This window comes from Solea senegalensis, linkage group LG18, assembly GCF_019176455.1.
Source record: "Solea senegalensis isolate Sse05_10M linkage group LG18, IFAPA_SoseM_1, whole genome shotgun sequence".
In the NCBI taxonomy this organism is placed as follows: domain Eukaryota; kingdom Metazoa; phylum Chordata; class Actinopteri; order Pleuronectiformes; family Soleidae; genus Solea; species Solea senegalensis.
Genome location: NC_058041.1, coordinates 17,271,584 through 17,291,440, shown reverse-complemented (window position 1 = coordinate 17,291,440; position 19,857 = coordinate 17,271,584). Strand labels below are relative to the sequence as shown.

Genomic DNA, 19,857 nt, shown 5'->3' with positions numbered 1-19,857 from the left:
AGACACTATATCACTATAGCAGACAGACTCACTATAGCAGACAGACTCACTATAACATAGGGCAGACTCACTATAGCAGACAGACTCAGACAGACAGACTCACTATAGCAGACAGTCACTATAGCAGACAGACTCACTATAGCAGACAGACTCACTCATAGCAGACAGACTCACTATAGCAGACAGACTCACTATAGCAGACAGAGACTCAGCACAGACTCAGAGACTCACTATAGCAGACACGCAGACTCATTATAGCAGACAGACTCACTATAGCAGACAGAGACTCACTATAGCAGACAGACTCACTATAGCAGACAGACTCACTATAGCAGACAGACTCAGCAGACAGACTCACTATAGCAGGACTCACTATAGCAGACAGACTCATTATAGCAGACAGACTCACTATAGCAGACAGACTCATATATATCAGACAGACTCACTATAGCAGACTCACTATATCAGACAGACTCACTATAACAGACAGACTCACTATAGCAGACAGACTCATTATATCAGACAGACTCACTATAGCAGACAGTGACTCACTATATCAGACAGACTCACTATATCAGACAGACTCACTATAGCAGACAGACTCACTATAGCAGACAGAGGAGACAGACTCACTATAGCAGACAGACTCATATAGCAGACAGACTCAGACTCACTATAGCAGACAGAGAGACTCACTATAGCAGACAGACTCATTATAGCAGACAGACTCACTATAGCAGACAGACTCACTATAACAGACAGACTCATTATAGACAGACAGACAGACTCACTATAGCAGACTCACTATAGTAGACAGACTCATTATAGCAGACAGACTCACTATAGACAGACTCACTATAGCAGACAGAGACTCACTATAGCACACAGACTCATTATATCAGACAGACTCACTATATCAGACAGACTCACTATAGCAGACAGAGACTCATTATAGCAGACAGACTCACTATAGCAGACAGACTCACTATATAGCAGACAGAGACTCACTATAGCAGACTCATTATATCAGAGACTCACTATAACAGACAGACTCATTATAGCAGACAGAGACTCACTATAGCACACAGACTCATTATATCAGACAGACTCACTATATCAGACAGACTCACTATAGCAGACAGACTCACTATAGCAGACAGACTCACTATATCAGACAGACTCACTATAGCAGACAGACTCACTATATCAGACAGACTCATTATATCAGACAGACTCACTATAGCAGACAGACTCACTATATCAGACAGACTCATTATAGCAGACAGAGAGACTCACTATAGAGACAGACTCACTATAGCAGACAGACTCACTATAGCAGACAGAGACTCACTATATCAGACAGACTCACTATAGCAGACAGACTCATTATAGCAGACAGACTCACTGTAGCAGACAGACACACTATAGCAGACAGACTCACTATATCAGACAGACTCACTATAGCAGACAGAGACTCATTATAGCAGACAGACTCACTATAGACAGACTCACACAGAGACAGACTCACTATAGCACACAGACTCATTATATCAGACAGACTCACTATATCAGACAGACTCACTATAGCACACAGACTCATTATATCAGACAGACTCACTAGACAGACTCGCAGACAGAGACTCACTATAGCAGATAGCAGACAGACTCACTATAGCAGACAGACTCACTATAGCAGACAGAGACTCACTATAGCACACAGACTCATTATATCAGACAGACTCACTATATCAGACAGACTCACTATAGCAGACAGAGACTCATTATAGCAGACAGACTCATTATAGCAGACAGACTCACTATAGCAGACAGAGACTCACTATAGTAGACAGACTCATTATATCGAACAGACTCACTATAACAGACAGACTCATTATAGCAGACAGAGACTCACTATAGCACACAGACTCATTATATCAGACAGACTCACTATATCAGACAGACTCACTATAGCACTCACTATAGACAGACTCACTATATCAGACAGACTCACTATAGCAGACAGACTCACTATATCAGACAGACTCATTATATCAGACAGACTCACTATAGCAGACAGACTCACTATCAGACAGACTCATTATAGCAGACAGACTCACTGTAGCAGACAGACACACTATAGACAGACTCACTATATCAGACAGACTCACTATAGCAGACAGACTCATTATAGCAGACAGACTCACTGCAGACAGACACACTAATAGCAGACAGACTCACTATATCAGACAGACTCACTATAACAGACAGACTCACTATAGCAGACAGACTCACTATAACAGACAGACTCACTGTAGCAGACAGACACACTATAGCAGACAGACTCACTGTCTGTGTGGCACGTCTCTAACTAAGAAGAATTTTCGGTCTTGAAATGCCTTTCCACTTTCATAACATTTTCTTTTAATTCCAGTTCTGGAGTTGGACTTCAATTTTGTATTACTTGAAGATTTTCTGTGAAAGGCCGCCATCACCTTTTGTTTGAACCCATGTGAGCAAAAGTATGTGAACATGTGACAGTCAGGTGTGTTGTGTGGCCCAGATGTGTCCTAATACATTCACAGCAGAAGGTGCAGTTACTGAAAACAAAGGATTTGCAACTAAATATTAAGTCTTATTCACTTTAATCCTTTTTAAGTCTAAATCTGTTCCAATACTCACATAAAAATGAATGTATTACAAATAATGCTATCTTCTAAACTGTGAATCAGATCCACATGTAAATACCTGGAAGTCAAAGCTGATCTCATTTTTAAAGGCATTGGCCTCACTGTTCTAATACTTCTGGAGGGCAGCACTGTATGATAAGGAACTTATTCCATTGATTCAGTTTTTTCAGTAGACAATATGTGCAGAGGTCAGACATCCAGAGAGCAGCAGTGATGAAGAGGAAACAGTAGTCGTCTTCTCTGATTTCACTTCCTCTCAGGACACACGAGAAACTGCACAGAAATCACAACAAAGTGTGCATGTGCACGTGTTTTACCTTCGGCTGCAAACCTCTGCTCTGTTATTACTTTGGCTCGTGAGTCACGTCGTCCATCAGCCCATCAGCTGTCTGCACGTGTGTGTGTGATGTCATGACAACGCTGACCATGATTTCATGTGGTACGAGTGAGAAGACAAGTAGACCCTGCTGACATATGAACACAACGGGACGAGGACAGGAAACAAACGGTTGCAGTAACTTCGAGGCGGATACACTCTGAATCTCTGATTTCATCCTTAAAAAAGGGATTCTATCCCTGACTGCAGCACACACACACACACACGCACACACACACACACACACACACACACACAGCTAGGGATGAGCTGATGTTATACTTAGTATTAGTGTTGGTCTAAAACTAAGCCTCATGGTTTAAAAGGTGTAAAAAAAACAACTGCACCAGACTGATATCAGTATATACTCAATAGATAATTACTGTATAATATGTAATAGACATGAAAACAAAGGATAGTAATCAGAGACAATTGTGAAAGACGTGAGAAAAAGAAAAACAGACAGGGTTTAATGGCTGCTTAAAAGCTAAAGTTAAGAACACTTATTGCACTTGGAGTCAATGATTTTCTTATAAACAGCACAGAGGAACTCTGCAGCGCCTCCCAGAGCTCAAAGGCTCAAACTGACTGTGACACGTGCGTGTAGATGGAGGAAATGTTATTGTTTGTGCAGCTTAACAATAACAGCAGTCTTGTTTTTTTTTAAATGTCTATTATTATTATTATTATTCTAAGAAAGTGGAAGCAGAACACTGCAGCTTGTGTGTGTGTGTGGCACTGATGAAGTCACTGTCATCATACACCACATTCCAGGTGTGAACATTTTAGTTTAACCAGTAGGTGGCACCATTACCTCACCTTCATCTCAGCATGTCGAACATCAAGGCAATGTGCACAGAAAGTGTGCAATAGAGTTTATAGTTCTAGATCATATTTATACTTTTTAAATGCATATTTATCTTTTCTCTCTTTTGTTTTGTTTTGTTTTATATGAATGTTTGCAGTGACTACACAGAACAGAGTTTTATTCCTTCTTGCTTCTGGTCATTTCTTGCGTGTCACCTTGTTTGAGAGACACCAGGGGGCAGTGTTGAGCCTTACACAAGAAGTTTTTTTAATTTTTTTTTTTATTGTCATTATGAGGACATAATGAAATTTTTGCAGAGACTCCCGGCTTGAGGTACACAGTAAAATAGCAAAAATAACGGCAAAGGCAAAAGCTGCTTCATGTAAGCAAGCATTCTGTGATATTAAAGTTCTATTGTGTTCATATTGTTCTTCCTATTGGAGCAGGTGCAGTACTTGAAGCTGACTAAAGAGGGAGCGAACGTCCTCTTCGTTTCTATTCTAAGACGTTATGAGTTGAATTATTCAGGGATAGAAAAAGAAGCGCTGGCATTAATCTTGGCTTTGCAGCACGTCCATGTCTACCTAGACTCTAGAATACCAATCACAGTATTAACTCACCATAACCCACTGACCTTTTTGAACTCTCTGCAGAACCCAAATCAGAGGCTCGTGTTTCTGCAGCTTTACAATTTGAACGTACAAAGATAATATTCTAAGTCACATACAAAGAAATCCAAGCGATGCAGGCAGTTATTCATATCAATATTTTATGGAAAAGAAAAATCCAACAACATCCATGCACACGTGATGCTCTGAAAGACACACGTACAAACGATATAGTATATATTTACATATCAACACCACAAGCGCAGAAGTACAAAATCAAACCTGTGACTGAGCGTGAAGCAGCGACGCACAAGATATCAAACTCTCCTCCTTTGATGACCTGGTCAGAGGAGGCGCGTGGACAGTGTGCTCCGTCTGTGTGACCGTGGAGGGGCAAAAAAAACCTAGGTTAAAGGGATAGTTCAGGTTTTTTGAAGTGTGGTTGTACGAGGCACCGACACAGCACTGACAGCCTGAAGTTTGTGAACTACTCACGCTGACACACCAAAGTCCTTATACTGTAGAGACTGTAAAGCTGCAGGGAGGGAACTGGTAACTTTTGTGGGGACACAGAAGCTGCTGGTCTAGTGCTTTGGTAAGTTTGTGTCACTTTGGTAAATCATGACATATCACATTGGAGCTCACTGATTGCTGTTTTGACACAAACGTCGGTTTGTCTAACAGTGACATGAAGCAGTGAAAATACTTTTTTAAATATCATAGACCTAAGCAATAGGTTCCATAAGGTACGTCTAATTAAAATACTTGTTTCTTCTCCATTATTTCCAAGTACTTAGACACGAAACATCAATACGTTCACTTATCTATCCACTAATCTACCTTTTTAAAGAATCTACACAACATACAACATGCCCCCATTACCTCGACCACACAAACAGTCACCAGTATTACCACTACTTGCATTGCAGTCTTTGTTTATTTACTCATCCTTCATTTAACATTTTATCTGGTGTTTGTCTTCACACTCGTTCCCCTGTGAACCTCGAGCTTCACGCCTCGTACGCTTAAAAAGCCGAACTATGACCTTAACGTCAGCATGTCAACACCAAAGCATGACACAGTATCGCCATCCCGACACGTCAACAACACGACGACGCACAAGTTCATCCTGTGGCAGAATGTGGCACAAATGTGTCTTTTTAATTTGCTCCATCGACAACAAACATGCAAGTCACTGACACAAAACCACCGACGTGGAAGAACCAGTGGTCTTATTAGGCTGTGCTGTCCCAGTCAGATCAATGGATACAAAACATGTGAAAGTAGTAAGACCACTTGGAAATCTTCGGAAGCATTAGGCAAAACATTATTGCAAGGGAGAGGTATGTCCACTGTGGTCATTATTTAAATGCCAGCAGTTAATGAAAAGAACAGGGCACATTTAATCAAATGAAGCAAACCTGACCATTTTCTTCTCGGTCATTCTCCTGACCGCTCTGGAGCAGTGCAGAGGAGCATTTACATAAACATGAAAATGCACCAAAGGGACATGATCCCTATGAATATGATTATGAAAATTCTTCCAGTCATAGCTTTGTGGTGATGGTTCCCGCAGATTTGAATCAGGTCCAAGAACAGAGTGTAGATCTCTGAATAGGAGACCACTTGGTTATGATGTTGTGAAGTAAGAACTCATTTATGACACAAAGTAAGAAGGACATGACTCGGTCATATTCATGCAGAAAGTCCTCGGAGCATGCACTGACACGTCTCGTCGTCGGTCTCCACACCAGGCTCAGTGTGGTGGAGGGGAGGCTTCACTCCTGCTGGGTGGAGCCGGGCAGCTCGTTGGTCAGCGTGTGCCAGCGCTCCACCTTCATGCCCTTGTTTTTCAGACAGTCTATCCAGTGCTGCAGGGTCTCGCCCTGCGAATGGCAACCCAGTGACACACCACCTGATAACAGCACACACACACACAAATCATGTCAAGAAATTGAATTCAGTTAAATTCAGTTGTATTTGTATCGTGCCAATTCATAACATACAGTATATTATCTCAAGGCACTTTACAAAGTAAGGTCAAGACCTTACATCATAAACAGTTTGATCAATATGACGTGACTATGACTTTTTTGATTGATTTTGGACAACATACTATACTATGACTTTTTTTGACTGATTTTGGACGACATACTATACTGTGACTTTTTGGACTGATTTTGGACGACATACGTACTATGACTTTTGACTGATTTTGGACCACATACTATACTATGACTTTTTGACTGATTTGGACTATTATTACTATATTCTGACTTTTTGACTGATTTTGACGACATACTATATTATGACTTTTTGACTGATTTTGGGACGACATACTGTACTATGACTTTTTGACCATTTTGACTCATACTATACTTGACTTTTTGACTGATTTGACGACATACTATACTATGACTTTTGACTGATTTTGGACGACATACTATACTATGACTTTTTGACTGATTTTGGTGACATACCTGACTTTTGACTGATTTTGACTCTACTACACTATGACTTTTTGACGAATTTTGGGCTACATACTATACTATGACTTTTTGACTGATTTTGGGCTATACTATATTCTGACTTTTTGACTGATTTTGGACTACATACTATATTATGACTTTTTGACTGATTTTGACTCATACTGTACTATGACTTTTTGACAGATTTTGGACTACATACTATACTATGATTTTTTGACTGATTTTGGGCTACATACTATATTATGACTTTTTGACTGATTTTGGACTACATATATACTATGACTTTTGACTGATTTTGGACTACATACTATACTATGATTTTGACTGATTTTACATACTATATTATGACTTTTTTGACTGATTTTGGACGACATACTATATTATGACTTTTTTGACTGATTTTGGACGACATACTGTACTATGACTTTTTTGACTGATTTTGGACGACATACTATATTATTTTTTGGACTGATTTTGACCACATACTGTACTATGACTTTTTGACTGATTTGACTTACATTACTATATTATGACTTTTTGACTGATTTTTGACGACATACTATACTATGACTTTTGACTGATTTTGGACGACATACTATATTCTGAACTTTTTGACTGATTTTGGACTGACATACTATATTATGACTTTTTTGACTGGATTTTGGACCACATACTGTACTATGACTTTTTGACAGAGATTTTGGGCGACATACATACTATGATTTTTGACTGATTTTGGGCTACATACTATATTATGACTTTTTGACTGATTTTGGACGACATACTATACTATGACTGTTTTGTCACATTTTGTACGACATACTAAACTATGATTTTTTGACTGATTTTGGACGACATACTATAATATGACTTTTTGACTGATTTTGACTATTATACAATTTTCTGACTGATATTGGATGACATACTGTACTATGACTTTTTTGACTGATTTTGGACGACATACTATACTATGACTTTTTTGACTGATTTTGGACGACATACTTTCAGTATGACTTTTTTGACTGATTTTGGACGACATACTGCTTCAGAAACTGTTGATCTACTGGTATTAACGATGAGTTACACTGCAGTTTTCCATTCACTCATTCACACAGCACATCTATGTGCAGCATGGTTTCTATCACACATCTTTATATTCCAGCAGCAACGTTGGGGTTAAGTGTCTTACCCATGGACGCATTGGGGCCGGTAATCAAACCTTCAAATTGAAAGGTGACTCGGTCTAACCACATACCATCCAGATATTACATTAAAGCAACACAATTTCCTCCTTCATTCCAAAACATGCAGAGGTTAATTAGACACTCTACATTGACCATTGGGGTGAATGTGATAATGAGTGAGTGGTTATTTGTTAATGCACTTGTGACTCTCCAGGGTGTGACCACACCCACCTTTACCTTGTGTCAGCTGGGATTGGCTCCAGTGACCTGCGACCCTCATGTGGATGGACATGATAGTATTGATCCTTCCTGCCTTGTATCAATAGTTCAGGCTGGTGTATGTGAAAAGGTGCAGAGACTTTTTTCTCGGTACACTTTTGGCCCCAAAGTATAATTAGAGCATGGATTAAACACGACAGCGAACCTGAGTACTGTTAGTGACCATGATCACAGTGTATCATCTTCTACCTCCAGCAGGATTATTATTAAAATCTATAACAAGACAAATAAGACAAATTTCCCACTTGTGGGACAATAAAGTTAATCTTAATCTTAATCTTAAACTTAATTACAACAGCTTTGAATGTTTTGACCGCTAACGTTGTTTTTTGGACCATAACATTATAACATGAAAACCTCAGTCATTCATTATTGAACATAATAGTTAAAAATAAGTATGATTCACTTTTCTCCTTTGATGTAGTGTATATTCTACTCATCCTCACGTCCTTTGGAAAAACTCAAATGGATGAATGAATGTGTTGCTGTAAGCTGTGCAGACACGAAACATCACATTTTAATAATACGATCACTATAATAAAAATCATATTTATTTCTCTCCCCTACAGTAATGAAGAGAATCCTGAATATATCTTAGGGCAACATCTGCCATGGCTACATTGTTATTAGACTGCTCATAAAGTCAGCAGCCAGCTCATTTGTGATGCTGTCATGACACGCTGGTGCTGTCAGCTCACCTATGAAGTCGTTGGACTTTCCCAGATCGTAGTCCCACACTGTGACCTCCAGTGTCTTGGTAGCTAATTCCGAGAAAGAGATCTCGTAGAAGAACTCCTGTGTGAAGACAAGGTCACGAGGTCACGCCTAAAACACACACAGTTTGCACAGCTATTCTTCTAAGGACACTGCACTGACGTGTCTGATCAAGAGAGAAAAAAGTGGGGGAAAACAAAGCAGCGTGTGGGTAATATGAGCGCACAATCATAAGGCAATATGTCATCATGATATTGCATTTAAAGGTAGGGAGGGAGATCATTTTCTATTTTGTTTAAAATCCTCTTCACACCCCGATTATAATGAATGAATGCATCGTCACAAATATGAAAAATGTCAGTCAGCTGTGGATCAGACAGGTCTGTAAAAACACCATCCAATCATGTTGAGACACGAGTTAGGGTTAGGGTTACATCGGTACTTTAACAGTTTTTCTATTTAATATGTTCATGGTGATGTGTCACAGATTTTCAAAGTAAAAGCGTTTATTTGGATATGGAATAATGTATACTTCACAGTAAATGATAACACTGACAACTCTGAAAACACCAAACAAGCATATGTGCAATTCAATGTTGTCTGTGGCTCTGTGTGTCTATGGCTCTGTGTGTCTATGACTCTGTGTGTCTGTCTGTGTGTCTGTGTGTCTATGACTCTGTGTGTGTGTCTCTCTGTGTGTCTCTGTGTGTCTGTGCTCTGTGTCTATGCTCTGTGTGCTATGTCTGTGTGTCTGTGCTGTGTGTGTCTGTGCTCTGTGTGTCTGTGTGTGTCTCTGTGTGCTCTGTGCTCTGTGTCTATGCTCTGTGTGTCTATGACTCTGTGTGTCTGTGCTCTGTGTGTCTATGGCTCTGTGTGTCTATGGTCTGTCTGTGTGTGTCTGTCTGTGTCTATGGCTGTGTGTGTGTCTGTGGCTCTGCTCTGTGTGTCTGTGTATGTGTCTCTCTGTGTGTCTGTGGCTCTGTGTCTATGGCTCTGTGTGTGTCTATGACTCTGTGTGTGTGTCTATGGCTCTGTGTCTGTCTCTGTGTGCTCAGTCTGTCTGGCTCTGTGTGTCTGTGGCTCTGTGTGTCTGAGCTCTGTGTGTCTGTGGCTCTGTGTGTGTGTGTCTGTGCTCTGTGTCTGCTCTGTGTGTCTCTGTCTGTCTCGTCTGTCTGCTCAGTCTGTCTGTGTGTGTCTGTCTGTCTGTCTCAGTCTGTCTGTGCTCTGTGTGCTGTGGCTCTCTGTCTGTCTGTCTGTGTGGCTGTCTGTCTGTCTGTCTGTGGCTCAGTCTGTCTGCTCTGTCTGTCTCTGTGTGTCTGTGGCTCTGTGTGTCTGTGGCTCTGTGTGTCTATGGCTCAGTCTGTCTGTGGCTCTGTGTGTCTCTCTGTGTGTCTGTGTCTGTCTCAGTCTGTCTGTGCTCAGTCTGTGTGGCTCTCTGTCTGTCTTGTGCTCTGTGTGTCTGGCTCTGTGTGTCTGTGGCTCTGTGTGTCTGTGGCTCAGTGTCTCAGTCTGTCTGTGGCTCTGTGTGTCTATGGCTCTGTGTGTCTGTGGCTCTGTGTGTCTGTGGCTCAGGCTGAGTTGAGGTTCTGCCTCATTAGGACCAGGTTTTGGTCTCCATGGAGACAAGGTCAGTGTTCATTCCAGAGAGGAGACACTGGATTCCATGACTTCAGAGGACATTACATTGACTGACGTTCATTTCCTGGAGACTTCCTCTAATCTGAAACATAATCTCTCCTGGTCTAACCCTGACCTTCACCTTCACCTTAGAATATAGTCATTTAGATATTACATATGGGTACTTTATTTTTTCCCCATTAAGAAGACAAGTGTCCATAATGTGACGGTGTCCCCACAACAAAGTCAATGCCAGGTACACGACACACACACACACGAGGAGATACCTCATTAAACTCTGGGTTGAGAGTCTTTTTAATGACCGCTGTTTTGTGCTTGGATTTCTTGTGAACATCAGGCTTGAGGTACCTGAGAGAGAGAGAGAGAGAGAGAGGAAGGGAGAGAGAGAGGGAGAGAGAGAGGGAGAGAGAGATGAGAGGCTCATTATCAACAGTGATGCTTAAAGTCCAAATACGACTGGTTATGTGTTTATAACCATGTTGACTCAGGTGATCGTTCCCTGTCATGTCAGTCTTCAGTTAAAGCCACACTTCACCATTGGAACCATAAATGTCTATTAAAAGTGCGTCGTCTCTGTAGTAGAAATGTGAAATAATATTTGAAGCAAGTGCCTTCTTGGCCGAGAAAAGCAGAAAAGTGTCATCTTGCGGCATCAACTCCCAGCATGCACTATGCTCGCTGCCCCGAGAGAGTCTCACTGTCTCAAGCAGACAGCGCTAATAAATATTTAATAAATATTAACATACAAAAATACAGTTTTCACTAGTTTCCACTGAAATGCAGGTCTTGAACCTTGCAGCCACATCAGTTTGAAAAGTACATTCAACATTCGCTCACTGTCGTTCTCAGTGCCGGTTAGCGTTAGCAAAGATGGTGGACACCATGTTTACATTCGGAGTCTAAAACGTGCTGAACTGTTGTCGTAGTTTCAAACCTTCAACTGACGTTTTCAAGATTGGAAAGTTGGAAAGTGAAAAACAGTTGTTTTTTTTTACAGTGAGGGAGGGAATTTAGCATTTTTTAAAAATACTTCTGCTATTCTAGCGATACAAAGCCACATGCTAATCAGTGAAGTATAGGTCCAGTGTGTAACTGTAATGTATTATTATGGTATATTATTCTACATTCCTCAGTACAGAGCGTTCACCTTTACAGAGAAGGAAAAACGAGTGGCTGAGTGAAGAGAGCTAGAGAAAGTGTTTCCGTCCTTTCAGGATGCTAAATGCTCTGTATTACCACTCACCACAGCTATTTACTCACTCACTCACTCACTCACACATTCACACAGCACATATATGTGTTTTCTATCACACATCTTTCATACCGTCAGGAGCAATTTCAGGTTAAGTGTCTGTCGCACTGTCGTCTCCGCAGAGAGGAGCGAGTGGAAGATGTCACTAAGCCATTAAACACACACTCTCACTGACCACGGACCTTTTTAAAGCTACGCTACAAAACAAAGCAGAGGGGCCACGCTAGTTCAGCGGTACAGCGAGTCGTCTTTCGACTTGAAGGTTGGGGGTTTGATTCCCAGCTCCATTACTCCACATGCTCCACAAGACGCTTAACCCCATGCTGCTCCTGTGTGAATAATGAGTATGAAACATGAGTGAAATGAACTGAATATTCTCTCATTTTATAGTATGTTTCATTCTATTATATTGCTATTAATGTATTATGTTTTGTAAAACACTATGAGCCCCCTTGACGGTGTTGTCTCTCTCCACATACTGTATTTATATATATATATATATATGTGTGTATATATATATGTATACACATATACATGTATGTGTATATACATATATACACATACATGTATATATGTATATACATATATACATATATGTATATATGTATATACATATATACATATATATCTACATATATATGTAGATATATATACATATATACACTTATATATGTGTATATATACATATATACATATATATATACACATACATGTATATATGTATATGTACAGTATATATACACATATATAAGTATATATAAACATACATGTATATATGTGTGTATATATACACACATATATACACATACATGTATATATGTGTGTATATATATACACACATATATACACATACATGTATATATGTGTGTATATATATACACACATATATATATATAAATATGTATGTATATGTATATATGTACATATATACTTATATATGTGTATATATATATATATATGTATATATATATATATATATATACATGTATATATCTTGCTTCATGCTTTTATTTGATAGTTTCTCTCACAGAGGTAACCGTGCAGCCTGTCACTGCTCGTCCACCTGCACCTGCGACACTGGCAGTCAATCACAGCGCAGCTTTATGCTTTATGCTCGAGCTGACTATAATTGAGACCATAAATTCCAAAATGGATGTCGCGTTGTATTGAAGAAGACCTGGAGCTATAGTGACCAAGACCAAAAAACCCCTCAGGAAAAGGTTGACTGAAGTTATAAATCGAGTGAAGAGTAGGGTTTATTTTCTCATTGGCTTACAAACAAACCAGTGGAGCCAGGAGACGTCAGCCATTCTTACTTTCAGTCTATGGCCAGAACCAGAACCAGAACCAGCAGCTACTTTATCTTACCTTGCTTGTTTCTATCCAGAGGAGTGAAATCCCATACAGGGATGTCATGGACAACCCAGATATTATCCTCAGTAACAAACAACAAACACTCTCTCTCATTCACACCTGCCGTCTGATTAACCTCTTGCATGTTCATCTCACACTGTCACCTGTCAGATGATAAAGATGGCAAACTATTATATTATAAATCACGAGCAGAGCGTAATGTTTGAAAGCTATATCTGTCACATCTATTGTTACACGGAAAACAACTGATTTACAAGTCACTATTCACTCGTAAGTGTGTGTGTGTGTGAGTAGTTTCATGCAGCGGCGCAGTGATGGATTCTTTTCACAGCAGTGGTTTTATTATGGGCTAATTATTACCGTCATCATGACTTTGGTGGTAATAGAGTGGAAGCATGCAGAATAAGATGTACTGAACAGAGTTCATGTTAATAGGTAGGATGGTTGTGTTGACGTTACAGTAACACTGTGACCTCCCACAGTGACAGAGAGGTTCACTCTTTTTTTAATCTCTTTTTCTCACCTGCTTTTGTCACTAAGTTAACACAATCCTCCTCTTGTGAAGTCGTTGTTTGTTAATTTAGCTGCTCTGTTGTTTGTCCCTGTGAATTCAATATACCAGGTAAACTATCGGCAAACCTCTGTCCTGCTGGCAAAGGGAATGTACTCGAAACGAAGGCTTAAAGGGAGTCAACATAAGGCTGGACGGCCGTGCTTTCTTAAAATCTCCATCACATTCTGTGTTTCTTGCAAAGTAATTGATCGTGGCATATTTATTGGCTTTTAAGTAGCTGAATTGATTCGGAAATTGTTGTATTAGATGATAATAGGATGTATTTTTTAGGGTTAGAAAATACAGAATCTGTATTAGACTGAGGTTACACAGAGGTGACAGACAGCAGCGTGCAGGAGGACAAAAGAAGACACTTAACATTAAAGTTAATCAATTTAAGTATCAGCTATCTTCACCGTTACAGCTTTTTTTCATTCATTCATTGATTTATTTATATATATACTGTATTTATTTCACTTTACTAACTCCATCATTAGGGCTGCACGGTTGGTGTTGCATGTCCTCCCCGTGTGTGCGGGGGTTTCCTCGCGAACTGTCCAGGGTGTACCCCGCCCGTCAGCTGAGACTGACACAGTACCCCCCCGCGACCCTGCGGTGGATGATGGATGGATGGATGGATGGATGGAGCCCCATCATTAATCTGCCTCCGTCAGTGAATTCAAATGTGTTTTTTGAAATCCACTTAAATGACACAACCTTAGAACTGTGTGTCCACGTGCTAAACAAACATTGGCCTGAACAGGTTATCGTGTCGGCAGCCTTTGAGTCAGTGTCCCTTGTGACCTCATTACCAGCCATGTTTTCAGTGAGAGCATTGACTATGTGTCACTACCTCATACAACCACACTTTATTACTTTAAGGTTTTAATAATATTGATTTCTTTGACATTTCCAGCACATTAGCAGCAACAATCCTTATTATTAACGCGTCATGAGAGAAGCTCATACATGTGCTGCACTATTAGCGCTTTCAACCTGGTATTAACAGTGGAAACACGTTAATACGTTACATTAAGGCTCATATTTTGCACTTGGATTTATCGGTGGTGACACAGAGTGATGCTACAGCATCCGCACCTTTCCCATTTAAAATGAGAATAAAATAAATGTAATAAATAAATCAATTCATATTACGTCAACATTTTGTGGCTCTAAAATGTAAATTCAATGACGCGCAGTGAAACTAGTGAATAAAGGATGTTGTGACTACTATTACAATAACATTCATCTGCACCTCCTCATCGTGATTTAACGCCACAGCTCAAATATTACAACTATAACTATTACTATATATTATATATATACATACTGTACCAAATTGCACCCTGATGGAAACCAGTTACTTGAATCAGCCTCATGGCTAAGTGTAAACTGTCCTCATCCTCATCTCATTTTCAGCATTTCCTAAATTGCACAATAATTGTAAACATGTCCATGTGTGTGTGAGTCGAACTCACTTTCACTCCTCTGCTGATTGAAGCCGCTCGGCATCGCTTTGCCAAATGTCTTCAAACTCAGGATATTTTTAATCCAAACTCTCCATGCACATTTGCTTTCCACCCGCACACCCACAGCTTAGAGAGCATATGTTCCCACACACTCTCAGACACAACAAAGCATCGCTGCGAAAGCTGCCGCCGAAGGGCAAAACTGTGAGTATGAAAGCAGCTGCATGATGCATGACTGTGGACGTGTGAGGGGATGTATGCGAAGGCTCAGTGTGAGGAGGACGATGGATGAGAGATGAGATGGTACATGTGTGCAGTCAAGCCAGGAGCCGCTGTCTGTGTACATATATATATATATATATATATATATATATATATATATATATATATATATGGATGTTTGTGTTATAGGAGGTGATATCTTATCATTCCAGAAACAACCTCAAAGCCAGGCTTGGCACTTTCGGTGATGGAGACATGGAAGAAGAAAGGAAGAGAAGAGGGGGGTTAAAGCTCATTTGTGCAGTTTCTGTCACGTGCATCATTCAAGAGTCTTTCCTGTCCTCTCCACACACATACACACACACACACACACACACACAAACTGTTGCAGATTCACCCACATTTTTAAGGATTGTTAAGTCTGTTTAACTGATCTGCAGTTCGACTTTGTTCGTCTCGATTCTTGTGTCACACGTCTCAGTGGAAACACGTCTGAAATGGTCAACTATACTGGTGCTGAATATGCAAATGATATGCAAAACCACACAGCGGACATCTCTATCTATAATGCACAGGGACATTATTGCGCAGTATAAGTACACACGCACATAATTGCTTTTTCATCAGTGAGTAATGGAACTCACGATGACCACTATGACACTAACTATAGCATGAGACGACACACACACACACACACACACACACACACGAGCAGAGAGGGAGTTGTCATTCCGTTGATTAATGAGCGACATATTTCACTGCCTCCACTCGTGTGGACACTTCGCTCATCTGTCACCATTAACTTATGCAGGTTTAACCCGAGTCATAGATCATTGATGAGTGGTGACAAACGGTGATTCATGGGGTCAATACAATCCAGTGGCCACACACACACACACACACACACACACACACACACACACACACACACACACACACACACACACACACAGGTGCTTTAGAGTGGCAGCAGACTGTTGCTGCACAGGTCACATGTTAAACTGTTGTGAAATGAGGATTGAAAACTAACACTGTATCTGTGTGAGCTGCATGTGTTGTGTCTTCTTCATTTAAATGTGTCCAATTAAATGCATGTATATGTATATGTGTATATATACACATATACATATATGTGTATATATACACATATACATATATACATGCATTTAATCGGACACATTTAAATGCATGTATATGTATATGTGTGTATATACACATATGCATATATGTGTATATATACACATATATGTATATATACATGCATTTAATCGGACACATTTAAATGCATGTATATGTATATGTGTATATATACACATATATGTATATGTGTATATATATACATACACACATGCATTTAAATGTGTCCAATTAAATGCATGTATATACATATATACACATATATACATATGTGTGTATATATACACATACATACATACATACATGCATTTAAATGTGTCCAATTAAATACATGTATATACATATATACATATGTGTATATATATACATACATACACATATGTACATATATGTATATATGTATATATATACATACATGCATTTAAATGTGTCCAATTAAATGCATGTATATACATATATACACATATATACATATGTGTATATATATACACATACATACATACATGCATTTAAATGTGTCCAATTAAATGCATGTATATACATATATACATATGTGTATATACTGTATATACATACATACACATATATACATACTTACATACATGCATTTAAATGTGTCCAATTAAATGCAAGTATATACATATATACACATATATACATATGTGTATATATATATACACATACATAAACATATATATACATATATGTATATCTTTATAAAAACCATCCACTGACAATGTGCATATAATTCAGATGAAATAAAATTGCATCCACAGGTTTTTGATCACCCTTACGTTTTAACGTAGGGGTCTGAGAAGCCATTGACATCCATAGCTGCCAGGTGGGCGCAGCGTTTGACGCCCACACACAGCCCGCCACGAGCCTTGTCCTTGGGCTCAGCCGTCACGTCGCCATCACTGGCTGGAGGCAGGTACTGCAGGCAAAGCAGCAAACGGCCTCTCTCCTCTAGACTCCTCTGCTGCTCCGTCTCCCACTGGAAAGAGGACAGGATAAAATATGAGAAGCTTAAATGGACAGTTTCAGTGTTTGGGAGTGATGACTGAAAACAACAAGCACCCACAGAAAGTGTGGAAAAAGAAGTGAATCTCATGCTCAAAAATCCAGATGTTCAGTAGATTGACAGGATATATGTCTCTTGTCCCTATCTGCCCCCGTGCTGCTGCTGTATACACACAAACGCTCCCTCAGCATCTGTTCACGAAGACCAAAAATCACCAAAAGTGAAAAAAGCCGTTTTTCTTATCAAAAGTTACAAAAGTGATTAACAGTGAAATCAAGCCTATTCAAACAAATCAAAGTAATCAGAGTAAAAGCCTGATTGGAATAAAAGTATGTTACATAAATATGATAATCTGAAAACTCTGCTTTATGACGGTCGTCATTCAGTCGATTCCATTACGCCACGCGTGGTCACATGATGTATTTCGGTTTTGTTCCTGCTTTTATTCCAATTAAGAATAATTAACCGACACGGAGGAGGAGGAGGAGGCGGAGGAGGACAATGAGAAAGTGGACACTGTCCAAATTATTACAAATCAGACACCAGGTCGTGACCTGCTGGCGTAACAGCCAACAATATTCACTCTTTAAAGCTGCAGTAATCAATGTTTTTTATATTGCTTGTAGAATTAATGACTGTGTGTGTGTGTGTGTGTGTGTGATGTAAAAGTGGGCGGATCTTGGTGGTGTACGACCCCTCAGGGACTCATCATCCAACTGTTCCTCTCTGCTCCACACAGTGAGCGTCTTTCAACTCAGCGGTTTACTTTTAATGATATGAAAATGGACTGAGTTTAGCGTCAGTGACACACACACACACACACACACACCATATAACCAAACAAGGGCCATATTTGATCATATGAAGATTTCCAGGGGCCTTATTTCGACTGTTGTTTAGTAACATTTACATGTTTTATAAAAAAATTATAATTTTCATTGTCACACAATTATCATTTTTAAATGGAAATGTAACCAAATCTGAGACGTGCAGTCATGTCATGTTATTTGACATCTGGAGCCAAATAACATAATGTGAGTTGAGTGCATGTAGCGGTCTGTCACTGCGGGTGACACGCGGGACCAGGGGCGGTTTTTTGGTCCAAGTCCGTCCCTGCCTATAAATAATACATCAAAAAAATGAAGCTGTGGGCCATACAAAATCTCACTGAGGGCCGCGATTGGCCTGCGGGCCGTAGTTTGGACATCCCCGGCTTAGAGAGGAGTGCAGGCAGAACAGCAAAGGAGTTGTCGATCCACTGCTGCCTTCAAACGTGCTAGAGTTTGAAATCCTTTGTACAGGTTTCTCTAAATGACACAAACTCAGCGCACGGGGCAGCAGTGGAGCAGCAGTGGAGCAGCAGCTCCTGTTGGAGCACATTAAAATCCCTCCGTTTAACACATGTTTTACAATAATAGCAATTATTATTTGGGAATTCCGCTGTGAAATGAACGTTGGTGTGTAATGGATCAAGTTATTTTGTGAATTCATTGTTTTTGAATTCAGCTGTTCACATGCTGTCATTTTACAATCTCCATTGTTCCTCATTGGGATGCAGCTCATCGCTCTTCTGTCCCTCTTATGTGTGGAGCTAAGCAGAACTCTGCCTCTCATCTAACACTGGAGCTCATCTGCCACACACACACACACACACACACACACACACACGAGTGTACTCGTCCCTGTCCTCGACGAGCGGAAGCAGCCGCAGCCTTTAAGTCGCTCTGTTGCTCCAGGCTTCAGCGTTGTTTTTTATGTCTCATGTCGTCCACTGACACTTGTCCCCATTTGACAACAAGTGCAAAAAAACAGAGACGATCAGAAGTGACAGATGAAAAGGAAGTGAAGAACCGGGAGAGGAAGACGACGTTCTCACAGAGCCATGACTCACCCTCATGGCCCACAGCACTGATACATGCTATGTTATTTATAGGAGAAACACACATGTGCTATTTTGGGACGGATTATTTGTAATCTCATTTCACCACAGAATATAATATGACAATATAGAATTTAATATGACAATGAGCTCCATCGCTCCTTTAC

At 39.9% G+C, this 19,857-nt stretch overlaps 1 protein-coding gene across 1 annotated transcript in view; it reads right to left on the bottom strand.

Moving 5' to 3' along the window:
* Positions 1–5,606: 5,606 nt before the first annotated feature.
* Positions 5,607–19,857, bottom strand: part of doc2a (double C2-like domains, alpha) — a 37,030-nt gene continuing 22,779 nt past the window's right edge. Inside the window, exons 8-11 of the mRNA XM_044013135.1 lie at positions 17,585–17,784; positions 11,050–11,131; positions 9,130–9,226; positions 5,607–6,394 (exon numbers count right to left, since the gene is read on the bottom strand). Coding sequence (XP_043869070.1) covers positions 6,258–6,394; positions 9,130–9,226; positions 11,050–11,131; positions 17,585–17,784 — 516 coding nt within the window. The 3' untranslated portion in view covers positions 5,607–6,257. The remainder of the gene's footprint in view (positions 6,395–9,129; positions 9,227–11,049; positions 11,132–17,584; positions 17,785–19,857) is intronic.